The following is a 21,884-nucleotide window of genomic DNA, read 5'->3' on the forward strand; positions in this document are numbered from 1 at the left end:
GAATTAACCTAAGAGTGATCGCAGCCCACATGTGAGTCCGGTCAAGGAGCCACATGTCCAGAGAGAGAGAGAGCTAACTGTGGGACCACCTTGAATGCTACCTTAAATGCTACCTTAGTGTTCTCTTAAGATAGGAAAAGATCCCAGGGAGGCCTCAAGCATATTAGATAGTTTCAATCTGTCCTTTTTTAGACACAGTTTGATTATCTATCCTTTCCATCTTCATATCATTCACATGTTTGATCACACCATATAGACCTTTTTCCTAGTGACTGATAAAATTATAAAATAGTGTAGAACCAAGGACAGGGCCTGGGGCACACCACGAGGGTCCTCTTGTGGGAGGTAATGAGATCTTCCCCTGGGGATGCCTTTTCAGCCCAGATTGCCCTTGGGCTCCAGGCTACAGCCAACTTCTGTCTCAGAGATACTGACTGGCCTGTTCTGCAGTCACAACTTGGGAACAGATGAGCTATGTCTTAGAGTATTGTGGACATCTAAAGATAGGGCCTGGGACAAGCTGGACCTTGGTATGAGTAGGATCAGTGACTAACCAGGAGGTCTTAGAATGACAGTTTGAGGTTTAACTGTGGTGCTCTCTGGGAGAACCCTAGTTGCTGGGAGCCCATCTCTCTATATTTCTTTCCACCTGTGGCTCTGCCTCAACTGTGGGCTTGGGATGGGTGGGCCGGGTACAAAGCCCCCAGGAACTGGGACTCACTTTGTAATACTCTCTCTTCCCTCCCCTTGGTCTCTGGCTCTCCGCCTCTCCCTGTGGTTCACTCTGGCAATTTTTCTGTCTGCCTTTCCCCTTGGTTCTGTATCTGCCTCTTCTTGTATGTGTGCCCCGCCTTCCTATGACTCTGCCTCTTTCTGTTTTCTTGTGACTCTCTGTCTCTTGCCCTAACTCTCATGTCCTTTCCCCACTGTCCCCCTCTGCATGGCTCTGTCTCCCTTTGCCTCTGCGCATCCATTGGCTCGCCATGTCTCTGTGCTTGGCTGTGTATCTGCCTCTTGGGGGGTTTCTGGGTACCTCCCCAGCTGACTACATCGTGATGCAGTTTGGTCGGGTGGCAGAGGACGTGTTCACCATGGATTACAACTACCCGATGTGCGTCCTGCAGGCGTTTGCCATCGCGCTCTCCAGCTTCGACAGCAAGCTGGCCTGTGAGTAAGCGGGCGGGCGCTGCCCCAACCCCCCGCCCCGCAGGAAGCCCCCCCAGCCAGTCTGTGGCCCCAGGACTCGCCACATGGGCCTGGCCAAGGCCGCCTCCCCACTGCCTCACATTGGACCCTCTCCAGCCAAGACAGGAGAAATGGCGTCTTTCTCTCCGGCACTCCCATCTCTCATCATTTGTCTTTCCTGAAGACAGCGAGGCGTCCTCGCTCTGAACATAGACATCTCACGCCATGCTCCCTTTCTGCCCCAGTTCCCCTTCCCATATCACCCAGCTCTCCATTAGGCATTATTTCCTCATCCTCATTCCTGTCCTGTCCCTTCCCTCTCAGCTGATACCACTTTGATCTTCCTCATCCCTTCCCAACCTGTCCCATCCCATCTCTCCTCCTCTTGTTCCTTCCTCTCCTTCCTCCACCTCATTCTCCCTTGCCAGTCCTCTCTCAGGGTTTGACTGTGCCTGGCAGGCCCAGTTGGGGTGAAGGAAGGGTTCTGAGAGCTACATACTCCTCACTGATCCAGAGAAAACTCAAGTGTCCCCTTTTCCTATCAGCCTTGATTCACAAATTCAGACCATACCCAGAGAGAGGGGACTCGGAGCCCCCTCTATGGCTGTGTCAAAATCAATGTCAGTCAATCTTTGTCTCGACCTTGGGGATTCTAATCCTGGAGGCCTAAAGGCTAGCAGAACACAGGACATCCTGCCACAGCAGCCACCATCAGAGGCTGCTACCCAAATTGCCCCATGGCCCCCCCACTCAGGACTTTGGTTTCTTGTGGAACCACATTGTTATAAAACCACCTTTTACATTCAGTGGTGAACCAGGGGTAAATGTGGATGTGAGATCATGTGAATGTGACTATTCCACCTGTGAGAATGTTGTATGACTCTGTATGTGTGATCCCACCCGAGAGAATCTGGTCATGTGTGAGTGACCACTGGTGTGCTTGGCATGTGTATACACATTCACCTTTATGATTATGTTCATATCTACACGTGGCTGCCTATGCAAATGTGTGTGACCAATGGCTGGGTGTGACTGTGTTGTGTGGGTGACCTGCTGTTCCATATTTCATGAAATGTTCCCTGGTAGAGACCACAGGATAGTTAGATGGGCACCGAGTGGTCTGGGAGAGTTTGCTCTTCTGCATATGGCCGTGGCGGCTAGCCCTGCCCAAAGCCTCAGCCCAGGCAGGGCTGAGGTCTCGCCAGAGCACAGTACTGAGATTCCCTTACCTCAGGAGGGCCAGAGCCTGAGATGGTGTCCCCGGGACGGTCATGTGTCAACTGGAGTTAAGAGGCCATTTTATCCAGGCCTGGCCTGAAGGAATGCCAGGCTTGGCTTTTCCAAGAGTAGTGTTCAGTGCAGAGTTTTAGATTTGGGGCCAGGAACTAGATTCAAATCCTAGCTTTCCTTTGGATGACCTGTATGACCTTAGGCAAATCATTTAACTCCTCCATACCTCAGTTTCCTCATCTGAAAAATGAGGGGGACAGACCTCTGAGGTCTCTTCCAGCTCTAAATCTGTGCTCCTTATATTGGATTACATGGGGGGGGGCATGGCATGGATCCTGGGTCTGAATCTATGATCTTAAGTCCAGTTTAGCTCATCAAACCCTTAGTATGCCCAGGGAGCTGTTTAATAACAATAGGTCATAAGAATAACAGTGGTAGCTTATAGTCTGTAGCGCTTTAAATTTTACAAAGAGGCCTGGCCCAGAAGGTAGGTAGTAAAAGTCTTATTACTCCCATTTTACAAAAGAAGAAGTTGAGGCTGAATGGCACCATTTTGGACATATCCTGAGGGGAGGAGGTAGCAGGATGTAGTAGAAAGAACCTGTGGTCTGGGGTCCAGAGACATGAGTTCTCTCCAGCTCTGGAGGCCCACTCCCTTCTATTTTCAGCACCTACTTCCTCTTCTAGATAAGGGAGGTAAGCACAGTGATGGCTCTAAGGCCCTCCTCATCCTATGATTGAATCCTGGAACTGCAGATGGAGACTTTTTGGGGATACAGACTTGGGGGGGGCAAGGCAGGACACTGGTGGCCTGGAACCCAGAAGCATAAAGCACCAAACTTCATTTCCCTCGCTCAGTGAGATGGGCTGTGGGGCAGAATAAGATAGGGATGGAACCCCATAATAGTTCCAATATCTCATTGATCACTAGGGGAGGTGTGACTTCAGCAACCTGTGGGCTGAAGAAGGGGGTTTCAGGTCAAAGCTTCAGTTAGGAGGACAGATGAGCTCTGCAGCCCACTTCGGCTGGTCCTTGGTCCTGGTTTTATTTCTTCCCACTTTTAGGGGCCCTGCCAGACAAATTGGCTTCCCTTCCCTTCTGAATGTCTGTCGTGTGCACGGAGGGAACCTGTGTGTGTGAACATGAGTGAGTTTGCAGGTGACCCGACCACCCTTTGAATCCAAACCAGACTTCAGGCTTTCCTGAAGTCCAGAAACTTCCGGGTCAAGTTCAGCGTGCTGAGAGAATAGTCTGTATTGGCTGGGGAGCAGATGTCTCCCAGGAATTCTGTCCCCTCACTTCCTGACCTTCTTGGGGCAGAGGGTGCTTCTGGATTGGGAGAGCAGGTAATTCCTCAAGGGCTCCGGGCAAGAGGAGGGTGTTCAGAAGAAATATTTTCTACATTTTTTCCTTTCCTTTTTGCATTACTAAACTTAAAAGAAATCAATTAGTTTGCATGTGTGTTCTTGGGTAAATTGGGACACATTCTGGGGAAAGTGCCTTAACAATTAACACTAGTGAAGAAAGCTGGGGGAGGGTCCTGTTCCTTAGTGGGAGTCCCCAGGGGAAGAGGTTGCCCGGCAATGAGAAGCCATTCAGACTAAGATTTAGGAGACCAAGTAGTCTCAGGGGCAAAGGGTGGAAAGATTGGGTAGAGACCTAGTAGGTTCTCCCCCATCGGCGAAGAGGAGAAAATGGAAGATATCTTCCCTGTGAGTCCTTCAAACATGGGTGAGTTGCTAGGACTGTAAAGTAGATGCTTGAGTGGCCCATACACGTTTGCCTTGAGATGCCATGGGGCTCTTGTCCTTAAGCTCTCCGGGGTGCTGAAAGCACTCCTACACAAGCAGCTTCTACCACTGCAATGCCTCTGTGGCTTTATGTTGGCAATAATGTTGGCGTCTTCCCTCCTTTGGCACCCTCTTCCCTCTCCCAGTCCTCTTCGAAGACCCTTGAGTGCAGGCCAGGGCCAGGCGTCTTGGAGGACACTCATTAGGGGCCACCTCTCCCTGATGTATTCCCAGGTGGCAATTGATGCTCCACTTCCAAAGACGTGGCCTAACGCAGCCGATTTCCATTGGTAACCAGAATTGTAAGTGAGCCCCTGGCTACCCGCCTGTGGAGAGTGACCAGAAGACAACATTTGGCTTCTCCCTGCTCCGGCTCAGTCCACCTCTGAAGCATGGGCTGGGCCACCTCTGTCCCTCCGAATCCCCGGGAGTGAGTCCCGGCTGGCTCCTGACTGACCTGAGGTGGGTGGTCAGTGCTCCCTTCGGCAGTGAGAGGACGCTGCTTCCCAGGCAGGAGCACACACACACTAGGCTGGGGCCTACCTTCTCCCCTTTAAGGGGCCGTGGGGACTACTTGTGCTTAATCGGCTCAAAGCTTGGCTTACCATTTCTATGTGCTTTTGCTTTCAGAAAGGAGAGATTGGGGGTGCATTCTGTTTTTTATGAGCATTCCAACTGAGTTTTTATTACAAGACCAAATCAGAGCAAACCAAATCACCCCCACCCCCATGCCACCCCTTGGCGCCCATTCATTGTCCAGCTCATCACAGTGCCTTTTTTTTTCTTTTCTATAAAGGATCCTCCTGCCCCCTCTCTCTCTTCTTATCTCTTCTCCCCAAGGCTTGCTAGAATCTGACCTGGGCTGGGCCTCAGGGGCTTCCGGTAACTTAGCGAACTTGCAGTGAATTAGAAAGTATCCTGGCCAGAAGGCCCAACATTGCCTCCGTGCTGAGAGCCCAGACTTAGCCAGTCATTTCCCATAATGCCTAGAATGTGTTATGTCTATTTGCACAAGAGTGTCTTTTCCTATTTTTGAGTGGTCAGACATTTTATTTTTGTTCAAAACTATCTGGAGTTTTAGATGAACCTGTGCTTTTATTAAGTGATTTTTAAATAAACTCTTTGGTATTTGAGCAAATGTATTTATTTATCAGTATGTGCAATGCCTAATTTGGTATTTTCATAATGACATGTCTGGTATAGGAATTAGTGTTTGGCTACATACAGAAAGCATACTAACAAATTAAACCTTAACTGTTTCAACACCGCTGTTTATGTCTTTCCTGGAAGGGGGAAGGTCATTTGTTCTTTGCTGTTCCTTGGTAGTTTTCTAAATTGGTACTAACCCTTCCTAGAGAGCTTCAAGTTCCCCTGCCCCAGAGCCCATCTGCCTTACAAAGTTATCATGTAAGGCCTCAAAGTCCTCAGACAGGAAATTTTAAAACAGACTTCCTAGACAGACAGTAGTATGGTTACTTATGACCTAAGCATGTTCCAAGAAGAAATGATAACTCACATTACTCTATGGTTTACAGATTATTTTCCTTATTCCTAGGGCAGTGGGGGCTGGCAGATTTAAATAAAATTTTCATGCATGAGTGGACAAGGCTAAGCATTCCCCGGGAGGAGAGAGCACTTTGCCTTGTTGGCATGGAGGGAAGGAGAATCTATTGAAATGGGAGAGTGGAAAGAGCCCTGGACCTAAAGGTGTGATCCATGACCACAGAGGCCTTTCTGAACCTAATCTCTTTGTCTTCACTCACCCCAATTTGAAATGCAGCCTCTGAGATTAACTAGCAAGAGATCCTTGGGTAAGTCATTGTGCATGAGTAGGCCTCAATTTCCTCATCTAGAAATTGAAAGGATTGGATTAGATCAATGGCAAAGTTGCTTACAGTTCAAAACATTCTGTGGTTCTAACTACAAAATAAAGATAACAAATGCATCAGAAAGTGCTTTTTAAACCTTAAAACATTATAGAAATAAATGAATTGTTATTGCAGTGAGGATCAATTAGTCAGCCAGCAAATATCTCTTATTAGGGTTATATTTGAAGATTCAATCTTTAAAAACCCAGGTCCAACCCAGGCAAAAACAAAGTGGCAGAAGTCATGATTACTCTGTGACAGCATCACACAATCTGACTGTTAAATTAACCTTCAAAAACTGCACTAGTGCTATATGTACCAGCCAGGGTTTTTCACAACAGTTGTTCCTACATCATTCTTGATCCAGAAGCCTTTGTGCCTCATATCTGAGATGAACTTTCAAAGCCATTTTGTGGGCACTGGGGTCCCTGAAGATCGAATATTCCAGAACCTTAAAGATCCAAGGTGTGCGTGTTGGGGAGGTAAAGTTACACTCAGGATGAAACCAAGTAGACATGAGCCCCCTACACAGAGTACAAGCCCCAATTCAGGAATTAAATATGCAAATATGAGGAAAAAACCCAACTAGCATAAAGATGATGACAAATCTGACTGTGGTTTGAAGCAGGGTATCAAAGGAAAAATTGATTTTCTGTGAGGAGTACCTTAATATCAAGGAGAAATGAAAGGATAGAAAAGGAAATAACTCTACAGGGAAAGAATTGGAAGAATGAATTGCTTAGAAGAGAAAGTGATTAATATCAGCCAAGAAATGGACTCCCTAAAAACTAGAATAAAACAGAAATCAGTAACTTCATGAGGCAGCAAGAGATATTAGGAAAAAATAATAAATAGAAGAAATGTAAGATATATTTTAAGTAACTGACATGGGAAAGAAAAGGTTGAAATAATTTAAGAATCACTGGGTGCCTTGAAAAACATTTTTAAATAAAGGGTTTGGGCCCTATATTTTTCTTTTTTTGTTTTTAGGATGTTTTTTGCAAGACAAATGGGGTTAAGTGGCTTGCCCAAGGCCACACAGCTAGGTAATTATTAAGTGTCTGAGGTGGGATTTGAACTCGGGGACTCCTGACTCCAGGGCCAGTGCTCTATCTACTGTGCCACCTAGCTGCCCCTGGGCCCTGTATTTCAAGAAATCATAAAAGAAAACTGCTCAGGTCTATTAGAACAAGAAGGCAAAAAAGATAAGATGAATCCACTGATTGCCTCCTGAAAGGAACTCCAAAAGGAGCACTCCCAGGAATGTCATGGCCCAAATCTGAAGTGCCCATCTCAAAGAGAATATATTAGAAGCATCTGGAAAGCAGTAGTCTGGAATGCCAAGGAATGGCAAATTTCTACAGGACCTTGTACTGTAAACAAGAAATCTTGTAATACAATATTCTAAAAGGTAAAAGATTGAAAATCAAGAGTAATTTGCCCTAACCCTAAATGGGTAAAAAATGAGCTAATAGAAGGTTAAAGTATTTCTAATGAAAAGACCATAATTGAATTGGAAATTTGAAATACAAACATGTAAGAGAAATTGAGACTGGCCAATTTATTTTAACAATTGGAAGGAGCTATATGATGATATAGTGCCAACATTCTAATAGGAAGAGAAGTAACAAATATTCCTTCAGAACTTGAATGTTTTCAAAAGGTATCAAAGGAGTAAAGAAAAACAGGACCCAGGGGGTGGGGGGAATGACTGGTTGTGTTTTGAGGAGAAAGTGAAGTCAAGTGCTAGTGGGTAGGGTTGAGGTTGGAGTTCTAAGCTGCAATAGGACTACAGCTGGGACATTAAGTCTGGCATTGGAGGAGAAAGTCATCAAGTTGCCTTAGGAGGGCTGACTGGCCCGGGTCAGAAAAATGAATCAGGTTCCATGTTGATTGATCTTGGGATAAGACCCAGGCTGCACTTCCAGCCCAGGGGAGATAGGGAGTCTCAAAACAAATTAAAATTAAAAAAAGGGTATAAGAATACTTAAATGGAGAAGGGGGGGGTAGAAACGACCATTTCTCCCAATTGGGATATTGTAAGAAGAAACAATGATTGTGGATGAAGAGGTGGAGAAGAATGGGCACCCAAAAAGCCATTCTTATCTGACATGGACAAAGGAGGGTTGAACACAAATCAATACATCATACTCCACTGGGAAACAAGGGGGTGGGCGATATTAAGAGGGAGGACACACCAGGAAAAGAATAGTCAAGAGCAAAACAGATTGTCAAATAGGAATTAAGGAGGCTGAGGGCGAAATAAGGCACAAGGGAGTGCCTTAGATTGCTTCTTGGACAACTGGTATATGGCTAAACTAATTATGACATTTTAATAAGATGGGATGTTGTGCCATTAGAATTGACAAAAATGATTTTGAAGAGACCTGGGCAATCTGAACTTAGAGTGAAGTGAGTAGAGCCGAATACCTGAAGGGCTGCCATATGGGTGACAGTTTAGATTTGGTCTGCCTAGCCTATGGGCTGTAGTCACAATGGGAACAGCATGGCAAAGATACATTTGGGCTTGGGTAGGAAAAACTATCCTAGAGACAGGCAAAAGTGCACTGGACTCTTAGGAAGGGGGACTGTCACTTTCTCTCCACCCCTACCATAGTTCAACTGGAGATGCAAAAGTTGAATGTGAAAGGGGTATTGAAGAAAAGCTATTTCAGCTAAAAGTTGGACCAAATGGCTTCCAAGATCCAGCTCTGAGCCCTTGGGATGCTCTGATGTTAGGGTGCTAATCTAGAAAATATTTTTAATCTCATATCAAGCCATTGCAGCATTTTAAAATTTAGATCATCTAGTCCAGAGAATCTTAACCTGGGGACTGTGAATTTTAAGATCCTCCCTTTGGATAGCTATTTCTTCTATTGGTTTCCTTTGTAATTCTATACATTGCTTTTTTTTTTTTAATTTAAAAATAATTATTCTGAGAAGGGGTCTGCAGATGGTCCTTGACATAAGATTAGGATTCTAATCCAGTGTCCTTGCTTTCAAATGAGGAAATTGAGGCACAGAGATGGAAGTGACTGGCTCAATCACACAGGCCCTAATTAGTAGAATTGGCATGTGAACAAAGGTCCTCTGATTTTCAGTTCATTGTTCTTTACAGCATATTTCAGTAGATCCTATTAGGACCCTTGATGTAGTTCTTCTCCAAAAACATTTTTGTCTTACTTTTCCCACTAAAAACTAAACATCTGGAAAGAAATTCAAAGATACTTCTTAGGTTGTCATGTCTGCAGGTAGGAAACCCTAATCTTTGCAAATTTTGCACAACAGTTTCATCTTTAATGTCTTTAGATGGAGACTGAGTGAAAGACATCTTGGAAATAATTTCTCTAGCCAAAGTACTACTGACATTATGTTCAATGTCTCAGATTGTTCCAGGATTCTCAGGGGAACTAAAATGCATCCCTACACACACACACACACACACACACACACACGAAACAAATGCTCACACTCACAACTTATTCTTCAGCCAGTAACCACCTACCCCTTTTTATGATGGCCGGCATGAGCCCAATCCCTTTTCAACAAAATCTGTTCATAGAACAGCAAGAGAATCCCACTTGTATGCCCTTTACAGTGCACCTAGTACCAGAGACCTACAGTGAGGGGAGGCAGAGGAGGTAGAGCTGTGCCTCACCTCAGAATACACAATCCCTCCCAAAACTGGGGTGAGTTCAAATAAGCGGGTCCCAGGACCCTCTTTTGGGCTCACACAGTGCAAATTCTGACTGATATTGTTTGTGCCCCCTCAAGTCATGGATCCCACCACATGTCACTGCCTAACACCATATGTGTATGTATGTATGTACCTCATGGATGTTAATCCTTAAACAATTATGGAAATTGAGTTTTGACCTTGGATGGGTTTTCAGAAGATTTAAGATCAAGGGTTTAGAACTGGAAGAGATCTTAAAAGCCATTGAGTCCAATCATTTCATTTTCCAGATGAACGAAACGAGGTTGAGAAAGCTTAAGTGACTCAACACCAGAACTTCCATTGTACTATCTATCTTCTTCCAACATTTGATGGGCTGTCATGGCGGAGAGGGATTAGATCGGTTCTTGTGGTTCCTGAAAGCTGAACTAGTGTCAGTGGATAATAAAAGTTGCAAGCTGTCAAACTTCAACTACTTTTAAGAAAAGTCTTATAATCCTTAATCATGTCCAACATTGGAATACTTTCATCAAGACATTGTGAATTCTTTGTGCTGTGACACAAAGGGGACTGTGGGAAACTTGGGAAAATGAACACTTGAATGATGCACAGTGAAGTGAGCAGGACCAGGAAAAATAATTTATACAATAAGAACATTAAAAAAAAAACAATCAGCTTCGAATACTGTAAGAACTCTGGTCAACCATGATTCTAGAGGAATAATTGTTCCCTGACAAATGATGATCTAAATATGGAGAATTACATGCTTTCTAGACATGGTCAAAATGGAAATTTGCTTGACTATATTTGATACAAGAGTTTTTATTTTTCAAGGATAAATGGAGTAGGTGTTGGGAAAGAAATGTTAATTAAAAAATAAATTTTTAAAGCTTGTCAATCCGGGGAGGCAGCTAGGTGGTCCAGTGGATAGAGCACCAGCCCTGGAGTCAGGAGGACCTGAGTTCAAATCCAGCCTCAGACACTTAATAATTACCTAGCTGTGTGGCCTTGGGCAAGTCACTTAACCCCATTGCCTTGCAAACTTACAAATATGATCATGGTTTTAAATGGCAGTTATAAAACATTACGTGATCAAGGAGAAATTGTATGTTTAATTGTTAGGGATGCAACAAAGGGGATTCCTGTTCAGAAACAGGTTGGATTAGAATCTCTTCAAATTTCTATCTCTATAGCTATATGATTTTAATTTCTGAATCATGTCCATACACAAGCAGTGTCTGAAGCTCTCTTGGTCTTTCCCAAATTCTTGAGCTTACACACACAAACCTTCGGTCTTTTGAGGTCTGGCGAAAACTACATAGGTGTGGTGGCTGACATGTAAATTAGGGAGTAATTTTGGAAGAGTTAGCTCTTTAATTGTAATTTGGAAAAACAAAAGTTGGGTGCCTCAAGTTTCCTTCCTTTCTACAGGTCTGGGTTTCTTCATTAATAAAACATAGGAGTTGGACTAGGTGATTAAGGTCCAGTCCAGGATAATTGAGTTTTATTAAGTGCAAGAGAGAGAGACAAAGTTGAGATATGACAAAAATCCCTGCCCTCGTGGGGCTTACACTCTAGCAAGTACATATCATAGACACAAAGTCCAATTAATTAATTAATTAATACAGTAAAGACGACAAAGTCGCCTACTATCAGTGTAGGGGATAGGATTGGGAATAAGAACTTCAGGAAAAGAGAAAAAGGTCTATAGCAATTATTCTGGGGAATGTGACAGCAAATCTTGGCCACAGCATGAAGGGACCTACTAGGTGAGAAAAAGCCTGGGAGAATCACGAGGGATTGGAGGGTCCAGCGGTAATGATAAAGCTAAAAAGTGGATTAACAGGATTGAGCAACAGCTGAGTGGAAGCCTAAATTAATATTGTATACATGTATTCTGTAGTTTCATTTTCTCTAGCAGTATTCAACAGCTTGGTGAGGAAAAGTCAAATAGGAGAACATTTCCTAGGGTTAAGAAAGAGGAAGGTAGGAAGAATGAGCAGTTAAAGAGGGTAAATAATTCCAATGTGGTGTCCAGGGAATTACTGAAAAGGTCAAGACTGAGGAGAGAGGTAACTAAAACCATAATGGGAAGTTGAGACTGGGCCAAGATGGAGGGGTTGGAGAGCTAGAAAGCATTAGGAGCAAGAGTGGAAGAGGGTAGAAAGAGGAGATTGGAGTTGGAGAGGAGAATCTGGAAACCAAGGTTTAATGGCCATGGTGGGTCACAGGAAAGTGAAGTGTAGTCTTGGAAGTCTGACTAAGATTAGAATTCATAGGAGTTGAAGTATTTGGAGAACAGAGAGATCAGAGTCCATGAATAATGAAGAAGCTGGCAGGATGAATCAGCTAAATTGGGGAAGGGTGTTTCCCTTCAGCAAATCACAAATGAGAGGATTTGGTGGTATAATCAAATGGTGTGAACTTTGATGGAGACAAGATTTAGTTAATGGGGAGAAAGGTGTGCCAAAGAAGGGAGCACAAGAGTAGCCTGAGCCTTTTCGTGCACCCTTAAACTGTAGGATAGTGTGTTCAAGAAAAGCCTTTCTTAGAGAAGGCTGAGAGATGTGGTGTCCTCAGAGTACAGCCCAGGTTTCAGTTCATGTAAGACAAGGAATGTTTGAGGTTTAGGGGCTTGTCTATAACAGGGCAGGGGTTCAAGGGAACAGAGGAATAGACCAGAAGAGGGACAAATTTGGCTAGAGAATAAGCTAGGGGAGTATGGTAGGGCTGTCCTGGATAAGAGAAGCATAGAATAAGGAGAAAAGATGTCGAACCTGATATTGAGGAATCAAAAACCAGGAAAGTAGGTTGAACAGCATGATAGCCATTAGGAAGGGAACTGATGAGGAGAAATGAGCTGACAGCATGTATAATTAACAGGTCCCAAGGTTTTAATCAGAATATGAAGATGGAATATTCTAGAATGTGGCCTCACTGATTCCACTCCCAGATGTTCTTGAGCCCTTGAGCTTATAGCAAAAAAAAAAAAAAAGCTCAAACCTTCCAGATGTTCTCAGGACCTCCAGATAATGACCTTAGTGAATAACAGCCTTCCCTCTTTAGCAAAGGAAGGAACTGGAGGGGCTAGAGTTCTGCCTTCCCCATCCACCTCTCAAATGCTTGCAGTCTCCCTAAGGGAATGAGCTTTGGAATTCTATAATTCCATGAAAAGTGGATAAAATATCCAATTTCTGCAGTTGTACTCCACTCATCCCCACTCTTGGGCCCATCAGTTTCTCTAACACAAAAACAACAGGTGTAGCCTCAGATCTCTTTTAACCCCAAATATATCACTTAGGCTTCCAGTCAGCTGCAGAGTTTAGAACATCTCTAATCGACAGAACTTATTGTCATTGATCTTTTCTTCCTGGATGAAGACAGTTCAGTGATGATAGCCACATTGTAGATGGGATATGATCAGCCATCTCCACTAAAGTTTAATGTCTCAAAGTGATATGAAATTGTTCTCAAAGTCCAACTCCCTGGGGTTGCACACAAAAGCCTTAATTACAAAGTCATTGACTGTTGGCCAAGGATAACTCTAGCTAAGCTCAAAAAGCCTCATCTCCTGATGGGTTTTAAGGTAATGAATTTTCTGGCCACAACTCTTAAAGGCCATTAACTGTTATGCTTTACTAAGAGGTCGAAATCTGTGTCAGTGGAGGGAGCTACTATGCTGATGAAGTGTACCAAAAAAAGGTACCTGAGAAAGCTTACAACCATGCCATATTAGAATCAGTTGAAAGAACTGGGAATGGGTGGGTTAGATGGAGGGGTAGGGGAGGAGTGGGGAACACTGTGTTGTCCCCCCCCAATCTTAAGGGTTACTGTTTGGAAGAGTCATTAAACTTGTTCTTAGTTCTAGAAGCAATAGGTGATTTGAACTTTATATTATAAAAACAAAACCAAAACTACTTCCTCACAAACAGCTGCTGGAACAGGTTACTTGGGAAGTAGTGAGCTCTCAGCCCTGAGCATCTTCCAAGAGCACAATGACATTCTGGAGATTCCATGGGGTCATTCCTGCTCAAGTAACAGAGACCTAGAAGTGGTCGTCTCTTCCAGTTCTGAGACCCTCAGAGCATGTCTCCATGGTCTCAGTCCTTCCGAGACAGGGACAGGTTCAGAAATAGCTTCCAGAGAAGGCCTGGTTCCTTTTTTCTAGGCTCCCTGAGCTTTCCTCACCAGTCCTCAAGATCTTCTGTTTGTATAGGGATAGGGTGCTGGGGTGAGCAGTAGGAGGAGCTGAATTAGAAGTCCCATCCACACAGGGGATGCTACAACCACTAAGGTGGAATGAGATTTCTGGGTTTGCAAGTGCTTCAGAAGACCAGGGTGGCTGGCTACATTGGGCTTGAATCATTTTAAAATAAGATTAGTTTTTGAAAAGCTGAGAATCTCCCATGTAAAATTTCCAGGGCTCATTTTCCTATTAGCAGAGGTGCCTTTACCTTCAAGCAGAAGAGCATCTCTGGGGAAGCTGCTCTTGGATTCCTTTCCTTATTCTCTTGTCAAGGAAAATAATATTGGGGCAGTAGAGGACAGAACTGAGATGGTTAATGGGGATGCCAGGGAAATAAAAGAACTAGCAGAAAGGACCACTGAGATACCATCCAAGCTCTTTGGAAGATTTAGAGAGGAGCCAGGTGGCACCATAATACATAGACCTGAAGTCAGGAAAACTCATCTTGCTGAGTTCAAATCCAACTTCAGGTTTACTTAAGACTTCCTAGCTGAGTGACCCTGAACAAGTCACTTAATCTTGTTTGCCTTAGTTTTCCCATTTGGAAAAGAGGCAAACCACTCCAATACTTTTGCCAAGAAAACCCCAAATGGGGTCTTAAGTTGTACAGGACTGAAAAATGACTTCACAACAACATAAAGAGAAAGGGAGAGGTGACATGGCATGAATAATAAAAAATTTTCAGATTAAAATAAAGGAAGTAAATAGAGCCACAATCTGTAGCCCACTGAACTTGACTTCCTAGGAAAGTTCTAGAACATAACACCAAAGGGATGGTAATGAGAGCTCCATGAAAAATAGATTATGTCAAACCAACCTCATTTTCTTATTTTTTGATAGGATTGCTAAATTGATAGACCAGGGGAATGATATGGAAGATAATTTCCCTAGACTTTTCTCTATACATATGGCTAAATCTCTCATTATATTTTTTTTGGGGGGGTGTTTTTTGTAAGGCAATGGTCACACAGCTAATTAAGTGTCTAAGGTAGGATATGAACTTAGGTCTTCTTGAATACAGGACCAGTGCTCTATCCACTGCACCACCTAGCTGTCCCCTCTCACTATAGATGGGAAAATGTGGGCCAAATTAAATAGAACTGGAGTTGGCCAAATATGGATCTTAGAAGTAGTTAGTGGATTGATCTGATGTCAACTTGGAGTAAAGTCTTGACTGGGGCACCACCCAATATTCTATCAACTAGATAGAGGTTTAAATATAGTATGTTTACCAAATCTGCAAATGACAAAAATCTAGGATCAGTGAGTCAGAATCCAAAATGGATAGGTTAGAACACTGGGCTGAATCAATCTAATAAAATGAGGTTTAATATAGATAAATGTAAAGTCTTATGATCAGTTCAAAAAATCAATTTTACAAAAACATGGTCAATGATGTAACCAGGAGAAACTGATCTGGAAAAAAACTGTGGATTTTGGTGGACTGCAATTCAGTAGGAGTCAACAGGGTAGTTTGATGGACAAAAAGGTAATGTTACCTGAAGCTATATTAAGAGGTATAGCTTCTCTAGGCTGATAATCCTATGGTTCTCTGTCCTCATTTGGTTTTGTACCTCACATTTTAGGAAGGACAGTGATGAGCTGGAGGGTGACCAGAGGTTCTTGGATGGTGAAGGACTTTGACTGAGATAATGACATGAAGGAATTGGAGATGTTTAGCCTGAAGACAGGCCAGGCCAACTCAGACGTAGGGGACAGATGCCTTAAAGAATCTGAAGGATTGTTACTTGGATGGACAAAGAGGAAACTTATTCTGATAAGGCTCTGAGAGCAGATTGGGGAGCAATGGATGGAGAAACAGAAAAATTTAGATTTGATGTCAGGGAAAACTTCTCAACAATTAGAGCTCTCAGAGTTAGCCCCTTCAGAAGGAAGCATGTCCCTCACTGGAGGTATTCAAGCAAAGGCTGAATGACTCCTTGTAAGTGCGGCTGTAGATGGAATTCTTTCTTAGGTTAGGATTCTTTTGCTCAACAAGGGTGACACTTGGAAAGAAATCCATTTTACATTTAACTTATTATCAATATAAATTAAACTAATATCTCCTTTGAAGGAAACTGCCTAGTCTTTTTATACCAAAACTCACATAAATGAGCAACTCTGGGCTTATCTAGTCATGAATGGTTGTCTACCAACTTCTGCCTGCCTAAAGGAAATCCACCGCTGGCCACCACTCTGGGAGAAAAGGAATGGGTTTATGCTTCTAGGTTGGCTTCCTGTCCCCTGCAAAAGCATAGGACTTTTTAATAGATAATGAATGCATTGACTATTCTCAGAAGCTGGAAGAGGAAGAGCTTGTCTTCACCTCTATCTCTGCATGTCAACAAATATATGGTCTGGGATCAGCTACATTGGACCAGTCACACAGAGGAGGAGAGATGCTATACAATAGGATGGGAAACTACATGGGTCAGTGGGCCAAAGGTGAAGGATGAGGTTCAATCGAATGGGTTAACTTCTGGACTTTGAACCACTAACCACCTAGCCTTGATTCACTCACAACCCTGAAGGTTCCGTTTCCTTAAGGCACCCACCCCATCCGCCTCCTCTGATCTATTTCCCAGCTCTGCCTCTTTGGAGTACAGGTGTGTTTCCTCTGGCTCTCTGCTGTCCAAGGGGAACACCGCATTTTCTGCTATAATGGCAGGATCATCCTCTTCATGTTGGCAGCAAGTGCACTCTGATTTCTGGCTTGGAAGCAGGACTCTGTCATGGTCACTAAAACTGTCAGTTTTGCTTTTCTGGGCTTGGAAGTCCTGGCTGACTTCACCCAGGTCACCTGGTAGACTTGCACAGCACAAATGGTCCTCTTCTTCCTCCAGCCCCCCCATTCTTTCTGCTATCTCTTCAGCAGAGGCTTGGCTCGAGTCGGGATAATCCACAAGGATGGTATCTGGTCTTCGCTTGATGCAGTCTGAAAGGTCATAAACTGGGTAGGTCTCCTCTGGGTAGCCTACACAGAAAGACAGAAGGGGAAAAGTCTGGAAATACCCTTTCAAGAAATAAAACACAGGGTTAAAAAAAGATTCAGAGAGGGCAGCCATCCTGAAAAATCCTTTCAAGAGCTTACAGATGATCCTAATGGCTTTTAAGTTTCACTTCAGTAATTTGTTTGACTGTCCAAATGCTCTCAGAAACACAAACCAATCCAGATAAAAATACCTTCCTGAGCATGGAGAACTAGAAAATGGGTTTATAAATGACTATGCATTCAGGACAATATGCTTTGGTATCTCTGTTTCACCCCCCCCCACACACACACACACAGACACACAAACAAACAGGCACACACACAGTACTTTCTTTTGTAGGACTGAAGAGGAAGATTAAACAAACAGCCAAAAATCTTCCACTTGAAGAATTACACTAAACGCCTACCGAAAGAGGCACAGCTAATGTTTACAGTTTATATTTGGAACCATTTTAAAAGCTTCCTGTCTGGAGAAAAAGACAACACTTTGTGAATCCTACTTAGCAATACAATTGAAATAGTTGGTGAGTGTCTGTCCGTCCGTGTAGAGCAAGACGTGCTTGAGATCCTGTATGACAAGCACTGTGCTTTCCAAAGGCAGAATTCCTATTGTTGATTTCTTTGCCTTCACAAAACAGAACAAAAGAACAGAATGGGCCGGTAAATAAAGTAAGGAATGCAGGAGGTGCCATGCTGAATCCCAGCTCTGATAATGAGAAAAAACAAAAATGTTGCCAACTAAGGAAAGTAATGAAATAAATCTATGTCAGCCAAGCCCCAGCCCAAGAGGCAGATGGGCCGGGCTGTAACTCATGTGCCAGGGCTGGCAGCAGGCCCCATGCTTGCCGCACAATGTGAAAAGCTGGAGAATTCAAAATCCATTTGCACATTATTATAATTGGTAAACTCAACCTTAATGTAAAACATTTTCAGCCTGCAGATTCTGAATAGGAGGCCTTTTTCTGGACTCCACTCAGGCCTGGAGAGGCTTTGTCTTTGCTGATAGGTAACAGAGAATCACCTTCCCAGTCTTCCATGTAAGGAGCTTCCTCGGCTTCTTTCTCAGGAGAGGGGCTGTCAAGGAGTTTTCCCTCCTTCATGACCCTGGTGATTTCTCGCAGTTGCTGCAATAACCGTTTTTCCTGGTCCGAAGTCACATTCTGTGCCCTGCTCAGAGAGATCAGATAAAACGTGGTTATCTGCTAAATCCCAAAGCGCAATCCCCCACAGCCCATCACAGAGACCTGCCCCCATTCCAGAATAAGAGAGCTCAAAGACAGGTGCAGGTTTGGTTACTGGCCATAGTAATTGCCTTCATTAGCCAAAGAGTCCCGTCTCTCCACAGAAGACAGAGGAAAGGGTCTTAAGTTATTCCTAAAATACATGGACCTGCCGGGTCTCAGCAGCCTCACAAATCCCTAAGATGCTATTCCTGGCTTGCTCCAGAAGCACCCACAAGGCTGAATCAGTCATTCAACTTTATCTCTTTCTTTTGTGGGTGGAAGGTGATGCCACAGTAACTGGGCCCTCTTTGAAGGTCTGGGCAGGGCTACTTTGGGGCCAGTCTCTTCAAATATCAGGTGTCCTGCTAATGAATAGTTTGTAAAAAAGCATTTAAGTTACTGAGTAGTCAGTCCAGGGCATCCCAAGCCAAGGAAACATTTACCAATTTAAAAAGTGTTGCTCTCTAGAATGGCCACGGGAGGGAGACCTTTCATTTTATAACCATTCCCAAGATCCAGGCAGGCACATGCTTTTATTCATCGCTACAACTGGAAGGGACCTTTGAGAGGTTCATACGGCTCCTCTCATTTTGTCTTTGATGAAACTGATGCCCACAGTGGGGAGGGGTCTTCCCTAAGGTCACTTGTGTAATAAGCAGCAGTGTCAGGATTCAAGTCCAGAATCCTGACTCGATGTCCGGCGCTCTTCCTTTGACATACAGGTCACTGTCTTTCTAATAATGCCACAGTCAAAGAAATAGTCATCTAGACCTAGCCTGCTCAGCACAGCCCACAAGAATGGAAATGGCATCCAGACTCTGACCAGATAGGAAAATGCAAAGGAGGCAGTGGGGGTGGTGGGAAGTCCAATGGAACTGGGGGGAGGGTGGGGCAGAAGTCTGGATTCAAGCTTACTTCTATTCCTTAGGAGTTATATCCTTTGGGGAAGCTAGGGTAGCTCTGTGAATAGATCACTGGGTTTGGAATCTGAGTTCAAATTTGGCCTCAGACACTGGCTAGCTGTGTAACCTTGGGCAGATCACTTAACTCCTATTTGCCTCAGTTCATCATCTGCAAAACGAGGACCCACTGGAGAAGGAAATGGCAAAAACACTCCAGTATTTTTGCCAAGATATCCACAGGGGTCATGTAGACATTATTAAACAACAACTATTAAAACTTAAACCAGGAAGAGCCTTATAGAGGTTACTAGGAAGCAGGTGGTAATTGGAGAGGAGGCAGCATAGAACATGGGGGACTGCCTGGACCAAGTAGGGGATCTCAGGACGGATTATGGAGCTGAGCTGAGGAGCAGCAGGGAGCACAGTCACGCTGCAGATAAGCAGTCCTAGGTCCCAGACACAAATAAAATGAAGAAGGTGAATTAGATGACCCCCCAAGGTTCCTTCCAGGGTCATGTGATTATTTTTCCTCTTGACATTTCCAAGGTGGAAAAACCAAGAAAATAAACAAATACAGACACATACAGACACATACAGTCCTCTTTCCATAAACTATTTCCATATCTCCAGAAACAAATAACACCAACAGTAACTCCCATTCTATTTTATTTATTTATTTTTTAAGTTTCTGCAATGCAAATGGAGTTAAGTGGCTTGCCCAAGGCCACACAGCTAGGTAATTATTATTAAGTGTCTGAGGCCAAATTTGAACCCAGGTCCTCCTGACTCCAAGGCCAGTGCTCTATCCACTGTGCCACCTAGCCACCCCAATAACTCCCATTTCTAAAGCAAGTCACAACAACTCTATGAGATATGGTAATACAAATATTATTCTCATTTTACTGTTGAGGAAAATAGAAATTTCAAATAAGATAACTGATATGCCTAAGGTCACACAGCTAATAAATGGTAATGCCAACATCAAACGAAGGTCTCCTGACTCCACGTTTAGGGCTCTTTGGACCAGGCCCTGCTGAATCCCTTCAGAGAGTACTTCCTTTATGCCATCAGTATTCCAGAGATTCATAAAGGCTTCTTCAGTCTTTTAAATTTAATTCAACATCTATTTAGTAAGTATCTACTATGGGCAAGGCCCTGAAGTAGGTGCAGAAGCCTCATCCCGGCTTTAATCTCTCTAGTTCAGATCAAGTCCTGTGCCATAACAGGTGCCAATTATCCTAAAATGCCTCACAATTCAAAAACAGTATAGAGTGCCATGGATTTCTGCACTTTTATCTGTTTCCTCCTCATTTTTCTTTGATTTCTAAGCAATCAGCAAACATAATATCAGGCCCTATACTAGGTGACAGGGACACAAAGGCAAAACTAAAGCAACATTTGTCTTCAAGGGGCTCATATTCTAATGGGTCGGGAGGGGACTTTGGATGTAGAGAGGACCCACACAGTATGTATACATGAATATGCATACATATAAATATATTAATAAACACAAGGTAATTTTTTTGGGGGGGAAGCAATAATATCTGGGAAGGGCGTCAGGAAAGTCCCAAGTTGGAGGTGGAATCTGAGCTGAGGCTTGAAGGGGACTGAAGGTTCTAAAGCAAAGCTGAGAAGGTTCTGTGAAGACATCCCATCCTCACATGCTGGAAAGGTACAGATGAGGAATGGGATGTCAGGGGTAAGGAACAACAAGAGAACCAGCCTGGCCAGATCAAAAACTGGGTGAAGGGAGCAATTCTTGAAGTGAAACCCCATTTATCAGGAGCCAGGCTTTTGGCTGTCTCTACCTTCCCTACCTGACTCTAACCAGAAATGCCTAACCTACCTCAAACCAGATACTTGAGAGTGGCTAAAATGCCTATTATAAAACCCTGGGTTTTGCTCTTCAGAAGGGTTCTCTGACTCAAGACACATGCAGACTAAACCTTTGCCGACCTAAGATTCTTAACAAGATGGTGGTCTGGTTTTCCAGTCAATAGAAAATCAGAAACAGTCAATTAGTGAGGAAAAGAAAAGACTATCAGAGACAAGGAGACACAATAGCAACAAAAAGCACAAACATGCAATTTTAGGGAGAAGGAAAAAACTCTATTACTGTTCTCATAGTACAATAAGGACCCTAAAATGAGTAATTATTAATCATTAAGAAATGGTTAAATTATATTCAGCATTTTCCATTTAAGAACTTGGATTTTGGTAAAAATAGTCAACACAAAAAGTTTTGCTATTTAGAAAGGTATTTGCTAGCTGGAAAAATCACTAGAAATACTGCTATGGCAATGCTAATAAATAGAGATGACTGTTCTGTTAATATGAGCATCTACTGAATAGGAACCCAGAGAGTAGTGGGCACTGACCATGTCCAGCTCACCTCAAGTGAAGTAAGGACATATCCTACTTCCTCTTTTTTCTTTCTCCCAAAGATCTCTAAAAATGAATTCATGGTCTCAAGAGAGGTGCTATGTAACTCATCAAGCCTGACTCTTCTATGAAGTGAAGGCTGCCACGGGGGATGAGGGGCTATTATGGATTCAGACAACGATACCAAAAGCATCAAGGAAATGTGAGAGACCAAGGGGGTAGGGGCGAAGCTAGTTAAGCCTAATACTTTGTGGGCCTTTTACCTTCAAAATCAACACTATACTGTAATCAAAACTTTCTTTTGAATGATCAGTGCTAATGACATAAATGATTAAAGTTTTCTGACTTCTACAATGATCTCATGCAAGAAAATATTCACTTTCTGAATC

At 43.5% G+C, this 21,884-nt stretch overlaps 2 protein-coding genes across 7 annotated transcripts in view; one reads left to right on the top strand and one right to left on the bottom strand.

Annotated features, from left to right (window-relative positions):
- Positions 1-5,344, top strand: part of TUB (TUB bipartite transcription factor) — a 145,650-nt gene extending 140,306 nt beyond the window's left edge. For all 6 annotated transcript variants that reach the window (XM_074230227.1, XM_074230231.1, XM_074230228.1 and 3 more), the window contains 2 exons: positions 1,042-1,167; positions 4,441-5,344. In XM_074230227.1, coding sequence (XP_074086328.1) covers positions 1,042-1,167; positions 4,441-4,451 — 137 coding nt within the window. In that variant the 3' untranslated portion in view covers positions 4,452-5,344. The remainder of the gene's footprint in view (positions 1-1,041; positions 1,168-4,440) is intronic.
- The window catches only part of RIC3 (RIC3 acetylcholine receptor chaperone), a 47,099-nt gene continuing 30,170 nt past the window's right edge, over positions 4,956-21,884 (bottom strand). The window contains exons 5-6 of the mRNA XM_074230234.1: positions 18,010-18,155; positions 4,956-16,970 (exon numbers count right to left, since the gene is read on the bottom strand). Coding sequence (XP_074086335.1) covers positions 16,510-16,970; positions 18,010-18,155 — 607 coding nt within the window. The 3' untranslated portion in view covers positions 4,956-16,509. The remainder of the gene's footprint in view (positions 16,971-18,009; positions 18,156-21,884) is intronic.

Source organism: Macrotis lagotis, chromosome 3 (assembly GCF_037893015.1).
Source record: "Macrotis lagotis isolate mMagLag1 chromosome 3, bilby.v1.9.chrom.fasta, whole genome shotgun sequence".
Lineage (NCBI taxonomy): Eukaryota > Metazoa > Chordata > Mammalia > Peramelemorphia > Peramelidae > Macrotis > Macrotis lagotis.